We start from the raw sequence: 19,686 nt of genomic DNA on the forward strand, positions 1-19,686 counted from the left end.
AATACTTATTAACAAATTCATTTCCTCATACTTAATTGCATTTTTTTATATATAGCTGTTCTTCATATTGTCCTTTGAACTGGTTTTTATATCTACTGGTTCTCATTAATAAAATATATAAAATCTTTGATAACATGTTCATTAAAAAATTAATTTACACCAGCTTTTAAAACTAAGACATTGGAAGTTATATTAATTTAAGATACAATTAGGTTGAAAGAATAATGTTTAATAGAAGAGTTAACACTAAACTTTATAAGGTCTTTCAACAACGTATCGCCAGACTCCATAAGAGAACTCAAATTGTGTGAGAATATATGTTTGTCTTTTAGAGTGGCAGCAACTATGCTTACTTGGAGCAGCTTGAGAGTTTATCTGCTAAAGGACGCCCTATTCCTGTGCGTCTTGATGCACTGCCCCAGGTGGAATCACAGGTAGCGGCAGCACGAGCGTGGAGAGAACGGACTGGGCGGACCTTTCTTAAAAAGAATTCTAGTCATACGTTGTTACAGGTAAAGAGTACTTTATTTTCACAAACTTCAACACTCCCTTTAGCAGTTGATAATTTAACACCTATAGGTGGTGGTGGTGGTGGTGGCGGTGGCGGCGGCGGCAGTAGTAGTATTGGTGAGGGTTGTCTTTAGTTTATCTGGTCACCTTTATTCAAGTGATTCCTATTAGGTAATTCCAGATGTTGTCCTAAAAGCTGGAGCCTTAGGTAGACTTATTTTCAATTAATCTTGTGCTGTGCTGTATCTAGAATAAGCAGCCTGGATTTTATTGTTACTGTACTCTGCCACTGAAAGATCTTATTTTTCAGAAGCACAAATTTATATACTCATCATCATTTTAATCTTAAGCAGTTGGACATAGTAGTTAAGAATAGAAGCTTTGGAATAAGATAGTTTCAGGTTTGAGGACTGGCTTCTTAATTGCTAACCCTGTGTGCTTGGGCAAGTTGTTTCGTTTCTGAGGCTCAGTTTCCCTTGTTTGAATAATGTGCATAATAATACCTACCACATAGCGTTGTTGTGAGGATTGAAATAAATAATATGTATGAAGTCCTTAAGAAAGTACCTGGGACTTGGTGAGTATTTAATAGACATTCCTTTATGTTTGCTTTTAAGATTTTTTAAGAACCACAGTTTATATTTTGTTTTTATTTTTGTAGGTGCTAAGTCCCCGGACTGACATTGGTATATATGGGAGTGGCAAAAGCAGAAGGAAAAAAGTAAAAGAACTAATAGAAAAAGAAAAAGAAAAGGATCTGGACGTTGAGCCTTTGAGTGATCTGGAGGAAGGATTGGAAGAAACCAGAGATACTGCCATGGTGGTAAGAAATTATGTAATGTGTTTTAAGTTTGCTTGGTGAATACAGAAGTCTATGAAGATATATATTAGCAGGTTCAGTGTTTTTATTTTGTTAACTATTTTTATTTTCATAAACTTAATCTTTGGCTTTATACTATACATATTTCACATTTTTAAATACATTTATAATCAAAGTATAGAAGAAGTTTACTATTCTGCTCTTTTCCCAATATTGTTTTTCTTTCCCATATCTCTGTTTTTTTTTTTTTTAACAGTTGTCTAATATTCCATCAGGTTATCCATAGTTTGCTGGGTACAGTAAATCTTCACCTAATAGGTTCTTGGAAAGTATGACTTAAAGTGAAATGACGTATAATGAAACTAGTTTTCAAGACTGATCAATAAGAGTTTGGATTAAATGAGTTAAGTTCTTGTGGCATGTTTCTGGTCACAGAAATATCACCAAACTTCTAAATAAAGGCCCCAAACACTTCTAATATTAAACATTGAAATAAATGTGAATTGTACATACATTTAAGAAAGAGTAATAAAAAAAGTAAATATTTACTCAGTTTTTGGTAAATCAGTGAGTAACAGGGGCCCTGGTCACTAATCAGTTTTTTTCCTCATCAGCATTGTAACAAAACTATGTTGAACAGAACGATGCTATTTGAAGACCTGCTATAATTTTCTGATGTTGGGCATTTTGCCTGTTATTGAGTTCCCTGTTATAAGTAACAAAAATGAACTTCTTTGTATAGTCTTTTCCCTTCTTTTAAATTATTTTCCTAGACTTGACTCTTAGGAGAATTATTGGGTTAGTATTTAATAGCATTTTGTGACTCAATATTATTGCAATTTTTTGGCTGGGTATGGTGGCTTACGCCTGTAATTGTAGCACTCTGGGAGGCCAAGGTGGAGGAATTGCTTCAGGTCAAGAGTTTGAGACCAGCCTGAGGCAAGACCAAGATCTCATCTGTACTAAAAATAGAAAAATTAGCCAAATGTCCTAGCCCGATACTTGTAGTCCCAGCTACTTAGGAGGTTGAGCAGTAGGAGGATCACTTGAGACTAGGAATTGGAGGTTGCAGCGAGCAATGATGATGCCACTGTACTCCAGCCAGGGTGACAGAGTGAGACTCTGTGTCCAAAAAAAAAAATACTATTATGCTTTTCAAAGGAATTATATCAGCTTACTGATACCAGCTGCTTTTTAAAAATATTTCCCTTCTTTTAGTAGCATTCAACAGTATAGTGGGTGCTCAATAAAATATTTGTAGTTGATGAGAATTATACGTTTTTGGAGAGTAGGAGGAATGTATTAAGATTACTAGGAGCCTGAGGGAGTAGAGAGAAAATAAAAATGAGTTTGGGCTATACATAATAGTAGGAAATTACATACACTAAGTAACTTGGTATGGCTCTTTCTGGCTACAAATGATCCTGTTTTGAGGCCAATCAAAATGATCTCTGAAGAGATCCTGCGTAAAAAGTCAGTCTAGCCAGAAAAGTAGGATTGGAAATTATTTCAAAATTGTTTCAAAGCTATCAATAGTTAAAAAGAAAATGTACCTGGCAATATTTACAATAATTAAATTTTGTTTGCTTTTATTTACTTTGTTGAAATGAGTTTTGTAAAATACATTTGTTATAATTGATCATCAGGCTTTTTTATTGTACTTCCACAGGAATTGGAGAGGCCTTCTAGAGAGAAAGAAAAATTTATTTGTATAGAACTTGCCCCCAAAGAATGAATTACAAGAGAATGGGAAACTAATACTCACCTTGTTTACCTTGTGCCAGGTACCAGGTTAGGCATTTTCATATGTTAGCTTATTTAATTCTTAAAACAAAACAAGGTTGGTGGTATCCTCATTTTTCAGAAAAACAAGGTTCAGAAAACTTGTGCCTCATATTACTAGTCTGTGTATAAGAGCCAGGCTTTGTACTCAAGTTGCTTGATTTCAAAGCATATTATCTTGCTATTGCCCCCTACAGAAGAGTTCAAAGTACTCTACTGATATAAATGATCAAATATAGATAGCACTTTTCCATTTCACAGATAAGGAATGTTTGCATGAAAACTACTAGGGTGCCACAAATCTTTGGAAATTGGAGAAAGATCCCACAGCCTTGAGGATTTGGTATTTTGGGGCTGTATTGCATTGACTCCTTTTGTTAAATGTTTGTTATATACAGGTGGCAGTTTTCAAAGAACGGGAGCAAAAAGAAATTGAAGCCATGCATTCCCTCAGGGCAGCCAACCTTGCCAAGATGACAATGGTGGACCGCATAGAAGAAGTAAAATTTTGCATTTGCCGCAAGACAGCCAGTGGGTTTATGCTACAGTGTGAGCTCTGCAAAGACTGGTTCCATAACAGCTGTGTTCCCCTTCCTAAATCAAGTTCCCAGAAAAAAGGGTCCAGCTGGCAGGCTAAAGAAGTAAAATTCCTTTGCCCTCTTTGTATGCGGTCTCGAAGGCCCAGGCTAGAGACTATTCTGTCACTCCTGGTATCCCTTCAGAAGTTGCCTGTACGGTTACCTGAAGGAGAGGCCCTACAGTGTTTGACAGAACGTGCTATGAGTTGGCAAGATAGAGCACGGCAGGCCCTAGCCACAGATGAACTATCCTCTGCCCTCGCCAAACTGTCTGTGTTGAGCCAGCGTATGGTGGAACAGGCAGCTCGAGAAAAAACTGAAAAGATCATCAGTGCAGAACTCCAAAAAGCAGCTGCTAATCCAGATTTACAGGCAAGTTTAGGAGTTACATTCTTTCTTTCTTTCTTGGAATAATATTTGTCAGTGTGTGAATAGTAAATCAAATCTCTCTTACCAATTGACTAGGAAAATAACAGTAACTTGCCAGGAGTTATATCATCCATGACATCTTCCTCCTGCTACACACATAGCATTTTCTTTGGATATATACCTAATGAAATATTATCTGTAAATGTTGGGTGAACCTTAGCATCATAATCAAATAATTTCATTTCTACTAACTGTTCGAGAATTCTGTTAGCCACTTAGTGAGTTCATTGCATTTTTGGTGATCTTAAGCACATATTAATTATCCATGTTTGCTTAGTATGTCTTTCTGTTCATCTCGTAATTATTTGTTGTTTAGGGACACTTACCTAGTTTCCAGCAGTCCTCTTTTAACCGGGTGGTGAGTAGTGTATCATCTTCCCCTCGACAAACAATGGACTATGATGATGAAGAAACAGATTCTGATGAAGACATTCGGGAGACATATGGCTACGACATGAAGGTAATTACATGGACAGGCAGTGTAGGTACATACCTGATCATTGGATTTCTTAAAAAAGCTATTGAATGGTGATGTTTGAAGCCTGAAAGTGGAAGAGAAAGCTGTCATCTGTCCTGAGTTTATGATGATAGCATTTTTTCAAAATTCTAAAAATACAGATTGCTGAAACAATAATTTTTATGAAAAAGAATTTTTAAAAAAATCTGTATTTTCCTCATCTTATGACTGCTTATATCTTAGAGGAACTTGAAAAATTATACATTATTTAAAGCTTTCATGGCCAATTTCAGTCTTTCTGATTTTTTTCTTTGAGTTAAAGTCTTTATAGTTATGTTTTAAGAGTCCCATTCTAGCTATGCTACAACTTTGTGCTCTGATCTCTTGTCTGAATGGTGCTAGGTAGAATGTCATATTCACAGATGGGAACTACTTGGGTCCAAGGTTAGAATTTGCTGAGTTATAGTTGCAGTTAGAACAAATTATTTTCCATCAATATCATTATTTTTGTAATAGCCTTACACTGGTGGTGAAGAGAAGCTTTTGGCAAGTTTGTTTTTTGTTGAATTCAATTGGCCTTTCATTCTCACTTTGTATCGGGTACAACTCTTTTGCTTTTTACCTAGTAATAACATCATAATCTAGGCAGAGACCGCACATTGATTTCTTTTAGGATTCTCAGTTGCACTGTTTAGAATCGGTGCTTGTAACCTGGGAGTTCTTACTCTAACATGAGAGCCTGCCTCTAAAGAAGAAGGGGGGTTTCCATCTATATCTTTGATTATCTGTATTTTCAGGTAGGTACTGCTCATTGTTAGAGCATGTATTTGATCAGCATTAAAACTCCTAGAATGTAAAATTAAAACCATCCATCATAGATGCTTGTAAATTTGTCTGTTGGAAAGTATTTTTCTCAAGATAAAAATGGGGTCTGGGCTGGGCGTGGTGGCTCACGCCCATAATCCTAGCTCTCTGGGAGGTGGATGTGGGCGGATTGCTTAAGGGTCAGGAGTTCGAAACCAGCCTGAGCAAGAGTGAGACCCCATCTCTACTATAAATAGAAAGAAATTAATGGGCCAACTAGTATATATAGAAAAAATTAGCCGGGCATGGTGGTGCATGCCTGTAGTCCCAGCTACTTGGGAGGCTGAGGCAGAAGGATTGCTTGAGCCCAGGAATTTGAAGTTGCTGTGAGCTAGGCTGACGCCACGCACTCACTCTAGCCTGGGCAACAAAGTGAGACTCTGTCTCAAAAAAAAAAAGGGGGGGAGTCTGGGGGATATTTTAATGAAAGTATTTTTAGTTACATGACTTAAAGACTTGAGAAAGTTGAAACTTGAATTAGCCAGTTCAAATAAGCTTTTTAAGCACCTTGTTACCCAGAGGTTAATGATTGTCTTTGTTTACAAAGTTGTATAGGATGACCAGGAGTGGCTGAAAGGGAATGCAGCCCCATACCAAATATAAGGTAGTTAGCTTTTTACTGCAATACTAGAACCACCTGTTTGTCTTAGCTTAGAGACCTCCAGTACTTTGTGGTGGTTGCTTTCTAGCACATAGTCAATACCTACTCTAGAATTGCTTAACAAGATGGGCTTTGCTTGGAAGTAGATTGGTAACCTGGGAAAACAAAACATCACAAATATTGCATGGTTTTCAGGGCTAGGGATCAAAACTAGTTTGATATGGTTGTGTGGAGTAGTGTTTTTTTTTTTGCAGAATTTATATGGGAGTCTTAGCTTACTCTCTTCTTCGATAAGGGGGTATTGTCAGGGTAGAAGAATAAAATTATGGATTTTATAGTTTTAACGGTGTATGTGACAGCTCAGAAGAGTAGAATGGTGGCAAGACTTAACGGTAATTCAGGGTCAGATTTACATTGATGTTGATATCTTTGAATGAAAAAATTAATACTGTTGAGCGTTTTCCCAAAGGACAAGCCATTATTATGTAATGAAATTTTATTTGCCAATGTATTTGCATTTGGCTTGGTGATTTTCCCCTTTGTATGATGTTCCTTGTTGTGGCTATGAATTCCTATGTAAAACACTTTGAATTTAGTATTTTTGCTTGAGGAAGAGCCCATTACTGGTTTAGGAAGAAGAGTAGGTAAGTATGTAGTAAAATAAAATCAGTAATTTTATCTTAATTACCATAACATTTAAATGTTAAGACAAATTGTTTATACTTAGCATAGTTTGGCTGCCTCATTTTGTATATAATATATCCTGTGATTACTACCAAAATACTCCGAGCAGCATTCAGAAAATTATTACTTAGGAAAATACGTACTTAATGAAGCAGTCTGTCATGGGTCATTTGGGGTTATGCCTGCGATAACCTTCTTTTAGATAGCCACATTATTATTTCCTTTTAAGGCATGTTGTTTACCTTTATTGAAACTCTCCATCCATATTACAGTTTATATTTTGCAAATGCATATGTGTGCAGAATTGCATGTCAGAAAGAGTATAGAATAGTATCCTAGGAAACTGCTTTTAGAGAAGGGCATGTTAAGCACTTAGATTCTTTCTTATTTTCTTCTCTACCTTGGTTAATACTTGGGTATTTTGAACTTTGGTGGAAATAGAGTAGATTTTTTTCTAAGACTTTAGTCCTGCTTAAAATTAAATAAGGCTGGAGTGACAGATGTGTATGTAAAACACATTTCTCAGTGAGGGGCCATTTCACCATTCCTTGCAGATTTGGCAGTAGTGGGACTGAATGGTAATCTTCCTTCTTAGAGTAATTTTTAAAATATTTTAATTATCCAGGTACAGTAGCACATGCTTATAGTCCCAGCTACTTGGGAGGTTGAGGAGGGAGGAGCTCATGAAGTAGAGGCCAGCCTTGGGCAACATAGCAAGACTCCATCTCTTAAAAAATTTTTTAAATTAATTTTTAAAATAGACAAGTAAAAATTGTATCTGTGGTTTACAACATGATGTTTTAACCTGTTTATTTATTTTTTTATTTTTATTTTTTATTTTTTTTGAGACAGAGTCTCACTTTGTTGCCCAGGCTAGAGTGAGTGCCATGGCATCAGCCTCGCTCACAGCAACCTCAATCTCCTGGGCTCAAGCGATCCTCCTGCCTCAGCCTCCCGAGTAGCTGGGACTACAGGCATGCACCACCATGCCCGGCTAATTTTTTGTATATATATTTTTAGTTGGTCAATTAATTTCTTTCTATTTTTGGTAGAGACGGGGTCTCGCTCAGGCTGGTTTCGAACTCCTGACCTTGAGCAATCCGCCCGCCTCGGCCTCCCAAAGTGCTAGGATTATAGGCGTGAGCCACCACGCCCGGCCAACGTGATGTTTTGACACGTGCATATATCATGCAATTATTAACTCAAGCTACTTAACATATTCATCACCTCACATACTTATTTTTGTAGTGAGAACATTTAAAATATAGTCTTAGCAGTTTTCGTTTTTACCTTTTTTTTTTGTATTTTAGCATATTATGGGGGTACAAGTATTAAGGTTACGTATATTGCCCATGCCCCTCCTCCCCCCTCGACTCAGAGCTTCAAGCATGACCATCCCGTAAACGTTGCACATCTCACTCATTGTGTTTGTATACACCCATCCCCTCCTCCAGCCTCCCATCTGTCCGACACCTGATAAATGTTATTCCTATATGTCCACTGAGGCATTGATCCGTTAATACCAATTTGCTGGTGAGTACATGTGGTGCTTGTTTTTCCATTCTAGAGATACTTCACTTAGTAGAATGGGTTCCAGCTCTATCCAGGAAAATACAAGAGGTGCTATATCACCATTGTTTCTTAAAGCTGAATAGTATTCCATGGTATACATATACCACATTTTATTAATCTACTCATGAATTGATGGGCACTTGGGTTGTTTCCACAACTTTGCAATTGTGAATTGTGCTGCTATAAACATTCGAGTGCAGGTGTCTTTTTCATAAAATGACTTTTGATCTTTTGGGTTGATGCCCAGTAGTGGAATTGCTGGATCAAATGGTAGATTTACTAGTATCGCTTTAAGGTATCTCCATATTGCTTTCCACAGAGGTTGTACTAGTTTGCAGTCCCAACAGCAGTGTAGGAGTGTTCCTATCTCTCTGCATCCACGCCAACATTTATTGTTTGGGGACTTTCTGATAGCCATTCTCACTGGAGTTAAGTGATATCTCATTGTGGTTTTGATTTGCATTTCCCTGATGATTAGAGATGTTGAGCATTTTTTCATATGTTTGTTGGTCAATATTCTATCTTCTTTTGAAAAATTTCTGTTCATGTCCTTTGCCCATTTTTTGATAGGGTTGTTTGATTTTTTTCTTGCTTATCTTCCTGAGTTCTAAATAGATTCTGGTTATTAGCCCTTTATCGGATGTGTAGCTTGCAAAAGTTTTCTCCCATTCTGTGGGTTGTCTGTTTGTTCTCTTGATGGTTTCTTTGGCTGTGTAGAAGCTTTTTAATATGATCAGGTCCCATTTATTTATCTTTGTTGCTGCTTTGATCACCTTCGGGGTCTTTTTCATAAATTCTTTGCCTAGGCCAATGTCTAAAAGAGTATTTCTAACGTTTTCCTCTAGGATTCTGATAGTTTCACACCTAAGGTTCAAATCTGTTACCCAGCGTGAGTTGATTTTTGTGAGAGGTGAAAGGTGTGGGTCTTGTTTCAGTCTTCTACATGTGGCTATCCAGTTTTTCCAGCACCATTTATTGAATAAGGATTCTTTCCCCCAATGTATATTTTTGTCTGCTTTGTCAAAGATTTGTTGGCTATATGCAAATGGTTTTATATCTGGGTTCTGTTCCACTGGTCAATTTCCCTGTTCTTGTGTCAGTACCAAGGTGTTTTAATGACTATAGCCTTGTAGTATAGTTTGAAGTCTGATAAATTGATACCTCCTATTTTGTTTTTATTGCCTGGGATTGATTTTGCTATACTGGGTCTTTGGTTCCATAGAAAGCATAAAATTATTTTTTCTCTATCTGTGAAAAATGATGATGGTAATTTGATAGGGATTGCATTGACTCTGTGGGTCACTTTGGGTAATACAGACATTGTAACAATGTTGATTCTGCTGACCCACGAGCATGGTATATTCTTCCACCTGTTTACATCCTCTGCTATTTCTTTCTTCAGTGTTTCATAGTTCTCCCTGTAGACGTCTTTTACCTCCTTAGTTAAATATATTCCTAGGTGCTTTATTTTTTGTTGCTATTTTGAAGGGAATTGAGTCTTTAATTTGTTTCTTACTTTTACTGTTGTTGGCATGAATGCCTCTTATTTCTGTGTATTGATTTTGTATCCTGAGTTTTTACCAAATTCATTTATCAATTCAAGGAGTCTCTTGGTTGAATCCTTGGCTTTTTTTTTTTTTTTTTTTTTTTGAGACAGAGTCTCACTTTGTTGCCCAAGCTAGAGTGAGTGCTGTGGTGTCAGCCTGGTTCACAGCAACCTCAAACTCCTGGACTCAAGTGATCCTTCTGCTTCAGCCTCCCTAGTAGCTGGGACTACAGGCATGCACCACCATGCCCAGCTAATTTTTTCTATATATATTAGTTGGCCAATTAACTTCCTTCTATTTATAGTAGAGACAGGGTCTCACTCTTGCTCAGGTTGGTTTCAAACTCCTAAGCTCAAACGATCCACCCACCTCGGCCTCCCAGAGAGCTAGGATTACAGGTGTGAGCCACTGCACCCGGCCGCTTGGCGTTTTCTAGGTATAATATAATGTCATCAATAAAGAGTGAGAGTTTGATCTCTTCTGCTCCCATTTGGACCCCCTTAATTCTGCTCTCTTGTCTGATTGCTGTAGCAAGGACTTCCAGCACTATGTTGAATAGAAGTGGAGATGGTGGGCAACCTTGCATTGTTCCATTTCTAAGTGAGAATGCTTTCAATTTTTCCCCATTCAGTATGATATTGGCTGTGGGTTTGTCATATATGGCTTGTATCATTTTTAGGTAAGCCCCGTCTATGCCTATTTTGTTGAGCGTTCTTATCATAAAAGAGTGTTGAATTTTGTCAAATGCTTTTTCTGTGTCTATTGAGAGGATCATATGGTCTTTGTTTTTGATTCTGTTTATATGGTGAATTACATTTATAGATTTGTGTATGTTGAAACATCCCTGCATCCCTGGGATGAAGCCCACTTGGATGTGATGGATTATTTTCTTGACAAGCACCTGAATTCTATTGGCTAGGATTTTGTTTAAAATTTTTGCATCTATATTCATAAGGGATATTGGTCTGTAGTTTTCTTTTTTTGTTGCATCCTTTCCTGGTTTTGGTATCAGGGTTATGTTCGCTTCATAAAATGTGTTGGTGAGTATTCCATCCTTCTCAATGTTGTGGAATAATTTCTGCAGGATAGGCACCAGTTCTTTGTAGGTATGGTAAAATTTGGGTGTGAAACTATCTGGTCCAGGACTTTTCTTTTTAGGAAGGTTTTTTATTGCTGTTTTAATTTCAGTACTTGATATTGTTCTGTTCAGGAATTCTGTTTTTTCCTGGTTGAGCCTAGGGAGGCTGTGTGTTTCTAAGAAATTGTTCATTTCCTCCACATTTTCCAGTTTGTGCGCATAGAGGTTTTTGTAGTATTCATGAATTATATCTTGTATCTCCGTGGCATCCATTGTAATTTCTCCTTTATTGTTCCTGATGGAGCTTATTAGAGATTTTCCTTTTCTGCTTTTCGTTAGTCTAGCCAAGGGTGTGTCAATTTTGTTTATTTTTTCAAAGAACCAACTTTTTGTTTTGTTAATCTTCTGTATGGTTTCCCTGTTGTCAATTTCATTTAGTTCTGATTTGATCTTAATAATTTCACTTCTGCTGAGTTTAGAGTTGGTCTGTTATTCTTTTTCTAGTTCTTTGAGACAATTCATTAGGTTGTCTATTTGTGATCTTTTCAACTTTTGGATATAAGCATTTATGGAAATAAACTTACAGGACTGGTTTAGCTGTGTCCCACAGGTTTTGATAACTTGTGTCTCCTTTGTCATGTAGTTCAAACAATCTTTTGATTTCCATCTTTTTTTAAAAAAATAAATAATACTTTTATTTCTTTTTTCTCTTTTTTATTTCCTTTCTTCCTCAAGGGCACATCAAAAGAATGAGATGATTTCCTTGTTGATCATTCAGCAGAAGGTTGTTTAGTTTCCATGACTTTGTGTAGAAATGAGAGTTCCTGTTAGGGTTGATTTCTACATTTATTCCATTGTGGTCTGAAAAGATACATGATATGATTTCTATTTTTTTTTAATTGTTTGAGACATGCTTTGTGTCCTAGGATATGGTCGATCTTAGAGAATGACCCATGAGCTGATGAGAAGAATGTATATTCAGTGGTGTGGGGGTAGAATGTCCTGTAAATGTCAGTCAGGCCCATTTGTTCTGGAGTTCCGTTTAAGTCCATTATTTCTTTGTCGATTTTCTGTTTGGAGGATCTGTCCTGTGCTATCAGTGGGGTGTTAAAGTCTCCGACTATTATGACGTTGTTGTTTATTCATTTGTTTAGATCAAGTAGAGTTTGCTTTATGAATCTGGGCACACCTAGGTTGGATTCATATATATTTAGAATTATTACGTCTTCTTGTTGAACTGTACCCTTCACCATTATATAGTGACTTTCTTCGTCTTTTATTACTTTTGTTGATTTAAAAACTAAGTTATAGGCCGGGCGCTGTGGCTCACGCCTGTAATCCTAGCTCTTGGGAGGCCGAGGCGGGCGGATTGCTCAAGGTCAGGAGTTCAAAACCAGCCTGAGCAAGACCCCGTCTCTACTATAAAAATAGAAAGAAATTAATTGGCCAACTGATATATATATAAAAAATTAGCCGGGCATGGTGGCGCATGCCTGTAGTCCCAGCTACTCGGGAGGCTGAGGCAGAAGGATCACTCGAGCCCAGGAGTTTGAGGTTGCTGTGAGCTAGGCTGACGCCACGGCACTCACTCTAGCCTGGGCAACAAAGCGAGACTCTGTCTCAAAAAAAAAAATAAATAAATAAAAACTAAGTTATATGTAATCAGCACCGCCACGCCAGCTTTCTTTTGGCTTCTGTTTGCTTGAAATATTGTTCTCCACCCCTTTACCTTTAGTCTAACTTCATCCTTGCATGTTAGATGTGTTTTCTTTTTTTTTTTTTTTTTATTATTTTTATGCCTAACTTCAGACTGTATATTAGATGTGTTTTCTGAAGGCAGCAGATACTTGGCTTGTATTTTTTTATCCATTCGGCCAGCCTATGTCTCTTGAGTGGGGAGTTCAAACCATTCACATTTATTGAGATAACTGATCAGTGGGGCAGATTTCTGTTCATTATGTTGGGTTGAACTTTGTCGCTTTGTTTTCTCTCTTGAGCCATTGTGATTTCTGGGCTTTGATCTTTAGCTTTTGAGTAGATTTACATTCATGAGTGTTTATTGTGCTGATCCGTGGGTAACACTGTTTTGAGTACTTCTTGAAGGACTGGTCTTATCTTGGTGAATTCTCTCAGTCTTTGTTTATAAGAGAATGTCTTGGTTTCTCCTTCGTATACAAAATTTAATTTTGCCGGGAATAAGATTCTAGACTGTGCGTTATTCTGTTTCAGAATAGTGAGAATGGGGCCCCAGTCTCTCCTTGCTTGTAAAGTGTCAGTAGAGAAGTCTGGTGTTATTCGGATTGGCTTTCCTTTGTATGTTACTTGCTTCTTTCGTCTTATAGCTTGTAGAAGTGCCTCTTTAATTGATATTTTTGTCAGTCTGATGACTGCATGTCATGACGTCTTCCTGTTTGCATTGAATCTCCCAGCGAGCTTTGAGCTTCTTGAATTTGTAATATCGAGATTTTTACCAAGGCCTGGGAAATTTTCCTGTATTATATCTTTAAATAGCTTATCCAACCCTTGAGTATTTTCTTCTTCCCCTTCGGGTAACCCTATGACCCTCACATTAGGTTTCTTCACATAATCCCACATCTCTTATAGGCTTTGCTCTTTTCTCTTGTTTCTCTGCTCTATCTCTGTGCCTGATTTATTTAATTGGAAGGCGTTATCTTCAATCTCTGAGATTCTTTTTTCTGTTTGATCTACCCTGTTCTTGAGACTTTCCACTGTGTTTTGTAGTTCCCTGAATTGATTCTTCATTTCCAGGAGTTTGGTTAGATTTTTCTTCATTGTTTCAGTTTCTTTAGTGAATTTTTGTTCCAGGTCCTGGAATCTTTTTGTTTTCTTTGTGTTGGTTATCCATTTTTTCTTGCAAATAGTTGAATTTTCTTAGGATCCATGCTCGAAATTCTTCTTCTGTTATTTTAGTAGTTTGATTTTCGTTGATGTCCATTTCTAAGGGGTTGGTGTTCCTCTTTGGGGATGTGCTTTCCATTTGAGTTTTCATGTTTCCAGAGTTCCTTCGCTGATTTCTTCCCATCTAGATCAGTTGTTGCTTCTTACCTTTAGGTTTTCGTTTGGGTAATGACATGCCCCATTTAGTCTCTGAGCCAATAGGTGGTGTTTGTGGGTGAGATTCTACCACACCCTGTATGATGAGTCAGTAGATGCCATAAAAGGGTGTGCACAATGTCCTCCCTGTCGGTAGGTGACTCTTGCTGGGAGGAGTAGGCTACACTGTTGTTTTTGGGTTCTGTAACCAGCTCTTGTTCCTCTGGAGAGGCACACTAGTGCCTCAGGTGGTGGGTCGGGCCCTGGGACTTCCAGGTGTATCCTTATTCTCAATCTCAGTGAGGGCTGGTCTGGGAGAGTCTGGACAGAACTGGGTTGGTTAAGCCTGCCCTCAGGCACTACAAATGCTGTTAGCAGGGGTCAAAGTTCTGTTCTCGCTTCTGGGAAAAGCTGTCAGGGAGGGGCTGGAATGGCCCACCTCAGTCACATAGTGTGCGTGTGGGGGTGGGACTGTCTGAGACCTGCAGTCTGGAGCGGGCCTTGTTCCTTTCCACCCTCCCCAACTCCGAGGCTTCTCCTGGGCCTCTGCCAGCAGGCTGGACCCCACACCACCAGTCTCCCCTGACTGTGATGCAGGCCAAGGGGTTCCCTGCACAGGATCGCTGCCTGAGCTGTGCACACGGCCCCCCGTTGGGAGGAGGGTTGCCCCCAAGCACGCTGATCCTCCCTTTAAGGCACACAACACCGTTCACGAATATCCCTTCTGTACCCTGGGCAATGCGAGACCTGGGTGCACGGGATCTGGTCTGCAGGTCTTACCTCTGGGCCCCGGAGTTCAATCCCTAGCCCCACCAGGGAGAGGAGTGCCAGTGCCAATTCACCCACGGGAGCCCAAGTTGGGTCAATGTCTCTCAGCCTCAGGGTCAGCCCCGTTCTACTGGGATCATCGTGCCAGCAGCACCTGGGAGGGCTGGCGGGTGGGGAGCTCACAATCGTACCCCTCAGTCAGCTGAAGGGCTCCAAAAGGGAAGGTCCTGATCCCTGGAGATGCCTTAGGCTGGTGGCTATATTGTCTCTCTCAGCAGCCACGGATAGGGACGGGGAGGGCAGAATGAGGCGTTATGACGCCTGCCACGTGGCTTGGGTCTGTGCACAGGGAGGAGCCCTGAGGAAGTTGGGAGCCTGGTTCCGTGTCCGCTACAGACTTACCACTCACTGGCAGTGGCCGTCTCTGGGCTGGTGTCCGCAGGTCTCTCCACCCGCTGGGGAGCCTACCAGCAGTCCGAGATCAAGGGAGGGGACGTTAACCTCTCCACCTACCCTTGCCGCTGGCTCCACGCTTCTGGGGAGGTCTCTTCCAGTTCTCCTCTGCAACCTTCTCCTGTGGAGTCTCCTGTAATCTCCGGTACCCCTCTTTCTGATCCTCGTCCAATGTATGCTCGTCTGCTTGCTTCCTTCTAATAATTTATTCTAGAAACTGTCTTTTTTGCAGAGACACTCTGTCTGGCTGTGTTTCTCGTCCGCCATCTTGCTCCACCCTCCTAGTCTTTGCAGTTTTCTAATATGCAATACATTATTAATAACTGTAGTCACTATGCTATACAATAGATCTCTAGCGCTTATTCTTCCTATCTAACTGAAACTTTTTACCCTTTGATTAACATCTCTCCATTACTCCCTACCCACACAGCCTCTGGTAACCACCTTTTTTTTAACCACCTTTTTATTCTCCGCTTCTAGGAGTCCAACTTTTTTTAAGATTCTATACAGTATTTGTCTTTGGGAAAATATTTTTTTTTTCGACAGAGTCTCACTCTGTTGCCACGGCTAGCATGCTGTGGCATCAGCCTAACTCACAGCAACCTCAAAATCCTGGGTAGGTGGGACTACAGGCACGTGCCACTATGCCCAGCTAATTTTTTCTACTTTTGGTAGAGATGGGGTCTCGCTCTTGCTCAGGCTGGTCTCAAACTCCTTAGCTCAAATGATCTGCCTGCCTTGGCCTCCAAGAGTGCTAGGATTACAGGCTTGAGCCCGCACCTGGCCCCAGGGGGAATGCTTTTTTTTTTTTTTTTTTTTTTTTTTTTTTTTTTTTTGAGACAGAGTCTCGCTTTTGTTGCCCAGGCTAGAGTGAGTGCCGTGGCGTCAGCCTAGCTCACAGCAACCTCAAACTCCTGGGCTCGAACGATCCTTCTGCCTCAGCCTCCCTGGTAGCTGGGACTACAGGCATGTGCCACCATGCCCGGCTAATTTTTTATATATATATCAGTTGGCCAATTGATTTCTTTCTATTTATAGTAGAGACGGGGTCTCGCTCTTGCTCAGGCTGGTTTTGAACTCCTGACCTTGAGCAATCCGCCTGCCTCGGCCTCCCAAGAGCTAGGATTACAGGCGTGAGCCACAGCGCCCGGCCGGGAATGCTTTTTTAAAGCTTGCTGTTTTTTGATTCTTTTGCTTCCAACCTTTATATTTAAAATGTATCTCTGGCAGACAGCATATTTAGTGGGGTCCTCTCTGGCCTGAAATTCTGCATATATACATATTTTTAAAGTATAAACTATTATATAATTTGGTGTTTTTACTTTTTTTGTGTGATAGAGTCTTGCTCTGTTACCCTGGTAGAGTGCAGTGGCATCATCTTAGCTCACTTTAACCTCAAACTGGGCTTAAGTAATTGGGTCTTTTTTTGTATTTTATCTTTTAGGTATATTACAGTCTGTATCTTTTACGTGGGGGTGTTTAGTTCTTTTACTTTTAATGTAATTATCAGTGTGAATGAATGTAAGTTGATTTTTAGTATTTTTCATCAGCCCCTTTTTGTTTATCTGTTACTCCTTTCCTGCTTTCTTTTGGGTTATTTGAAATTTTTTTAGTGTTTTGTTTTTTTTACTGGCTTCTTAGTTGTACGTATTTTTATTTTCTTTTTTAGTGATTGCTCTAGTGCTTTCATTGCATCTTTAATTTACTAAAGTCAGTATTATACTTCTTCTTCACACTTTCCTAGTGTTAAGTCACACTTAAAAAAATTTTTTTTTGACTTTTCACTACTTCTGTCACTATTTTCTGTTGGTGGTTCTTTCTAGTTTGAAAGCTTAACAGAAAGTTCCCTGCGTGAGTTACAATGAAATGAGTAGAGTCTTGGTCAGAAAATAGTTTAAATCAGTGAGAAGAAGCATCTGGGAACTGAAGTAGGGGGTTTGTACTCTTCCATCTTTTGCCGTGCAGGACTTAAATTCTTGAATAGGGAAGGAGGCTATGAAAACTATTATTCCTCAATTCTCAGTGAGTGTCCTTTTCTTCCAGAATCCTCTTGTAAAACCTTTTTCTCCTAAGTTGTCCTTTCCATAGCTAACCAGTATTTTGAAAATTTTGGATTCTTGGAAAGTATCCTGTTTTAATTAAAAACAGCCTGATGATGACAGTAGATCTTCCTCTCATGTACCCTAGAAAGAGAATGTTGGGTTAGTCATTGGGCTATTGTCTCTTATCTTGCTAACCTGCTCCTTTATACTCTGCTTTGTGATGTTGAACTGGAAATCCATACCAGGGGTTGCCAAACTTTTTCTGTAAAGGGCCAGGCCAGATAGTTAAATATTTTATGATCTCTATTGGATATTTTTTTTCCTGTATTTTTTTTTTTTACAACTCTTTAAAAATGTAAAAACTATCCTTAGCTCACAATTCATAAAAAAGCAGACTGCTGGTTGTGATTAGCCCATAGGGTATAATTTGCCAACCCCTGCCCTAACATTTGTCCTTTGCCAAATGCTTGTTTTCTGCCAATAGGGGACATTAGAGAAATTAAAAGGCCTGAACAGTGAGAATGGACTTGATTTTTCCCTTATTATTCCCTATTTCTGTCATCATCATCATCATCTGATCTGCATGTTTTTTTTTTTTTTTCTAATACCCTGGCAGAAACAAATGGTTCCAATTTCTAGTTGTTTTTTCCCCTCACATCCCTGTAACCAACCACATGGTGTTCAAAATCAAAATAGCAGACCTTACTGGCCAGTGCTTCCTCACAAAGATCTGGATCCCAACTCTACAGGGGCCCTTTTTTAAGCTTTTACATTCTAATAAGTCCGCCTCTTTCCTTTGTCACCTCAAGCCCTAGGGATAACTCTTTCCTAACTCTTGGTGTTACCTTGGTGTTTCCCTTTGGCCTTTCAAGTCCTTTAATACACATTGAACAAGTACCCTATATTATATTCTCTCTGTTGAAATACCTTGTGTGATTTCTATCTTCCTGATTGTACTCTGGCCTTTAAAGCTATATAGGTGAGTTCGTGGAAACTAATTTCATGCGACAATCATCCGAGACCTAATTAGAGCTCACTTAACATTCTAAGAACTTTAAATGTTGTGTAACAAAACCAATCTTTTTTTTGTCATCAATATTACAATGAAAGGAAGTTGAAGGAAATGACATTATTGGAGGACCTGCTGCTGTCCTACGTCCTTTTGATTAAAGTCAGTTTATAGGAACCTATTAACGATGTTAGAGAGATTAAATGGTTTGTGTCCTTAAGATGTCACATCTAAACCTTTCTTCCCCTCTTAAGTCCATTTTACTTTCTTTTAAAGTGTCAAGTTTCCTCAGTTTGTTGGTATAAGAGTTTTTATGGGTTGTAGACTATGGAAGGTAGATTAGTTAATGGTAATTTCTGTGTAGGTTTATTATCTCTGGACTATTTTTGAACTTTACTCACTTTTTGAACTTCTCTCTTTTATAGCTTGAAACTATATTCATCATGCTTTTTCTTCCCAATGGACATTTCCTATCTTTCTTAGTATCATATATTTAATTTTAATGTGATATTAAATAATTTAAGTAACTCTAATTGGAATAACTCTCTTTATTTCTTCTTCAGGACACAGCCAGTGTGAAGTCCTCTAGTAGTCTGGAACCTAATCTTTTTTGTGATGAAGAGATTCCCATCAAATCTGAGGAGGTAGTAACTCACATGTGGACAGCACCTTCATTCTGTGCAGAACATGCTTATTCTTCTGCTTCTAAGAGTTGTTCTCAAGGTATTACCCTTTTTTAAAAATGCGGGAAAGATAAGTCTTAAAATTAGTGAGAAAAATTACATTGAGCTATTAATCTCTATTGAATTGAACAGAATGACTGGCCATGAAATGCTAATGGAACCCGAAAATGCTATTTTTGTTAGGAAAAGTCAATCTCTGTTAGTATTTTATATCATCAGATGATAATCCAAAAATTTGCATAGAATTATAAGAGGCCTAATTTGAAGAATTTTAGAGGCCCGGCGTCTCAGTTCTATAAAATCCCTAATAGGTAGTCTTCTATCCTCTTTGCCAGTTATTAAGGAACTTGCTGCTGTTTAAGAATGTTCATTCTGGTTTGGGGTAGCTTTGTTAGAATGTTCTTCCTTTCTTTGCAGTGTGATTTCTCTATGATGTTTACTTTTCTTTTCCCCAGTGAAAATAAATCTGACTGCTATAGGTCACAGCTTTGAAGATGGAAGTTGTTTATTTCTTTGTAATAAAGGTTTTATGGGACACCATATTGTTGTCTGTTCATTAGGAAGATAATCATTTATTTATATAGGGCAACTAAATGCTTAATCTTTTGGCATTGTCTAAAATGGAGAGAACGTGGGTTAAGAGACTCTGGTCCTCCCTTGCCACAAGATAAAGAATCAATAGGGATAAACAATCAGGAAAAGAACCAATTTTTAACACTAAGGCAATTTTTTAGAGTGAGTCTTGGGATCCTAGA

General features: G+C 38.6%; 1 protein-coding gene across 1 annotated transcript in view; it reads left to right on the top strand.

Annotated features, from left to right (window-relative positions):
* The window catches only part of KDM5A (lysine demethylase 5A), a 108,133-nt gene that overhangs the window by 75,862 nt on the left and 12,585 nt on the right, over positions 1 to 19,686 (top strand). Inside the window, exons 21-25 of the mRNA XM_012748276.3 lie at positions 333 to 512; positions 1,172 to 1,333; positions 3,511 to 4,062; positions 4,436 to 4,579; positions 18,812 to 18,971. Coding sequence (XP_012603730.1) covers positions 333 to 512; positions 1,172 to 1,333; positions 3,511 to 4,062; positions 4,436 to 4,579; positions 18,812 to 18,971 — 1,198 coding nt within the window. The remainder of the gene's footprint in view (positions 1 to 332; positions 513 to 1,171; positions 1,334 to 3,510; positions 4,063 to 4,435; positions 4,580 to 18,811; positions 18,972 to 19,686) is intronic.

This window comes from Microcebus murinus, chromosome 10 (assembly GCF_040939455.1).
Source record: "Microcebus murinus isolate Inina chromosome 10, M.murinus_Inina_mat1.0, whole genome shotgun sequence".
NCBI lineage: Eukaryota > Metazoa > Chordata > Mammalia > Primates > Cheirogaleidae > Microcebus > Microcebus murinus.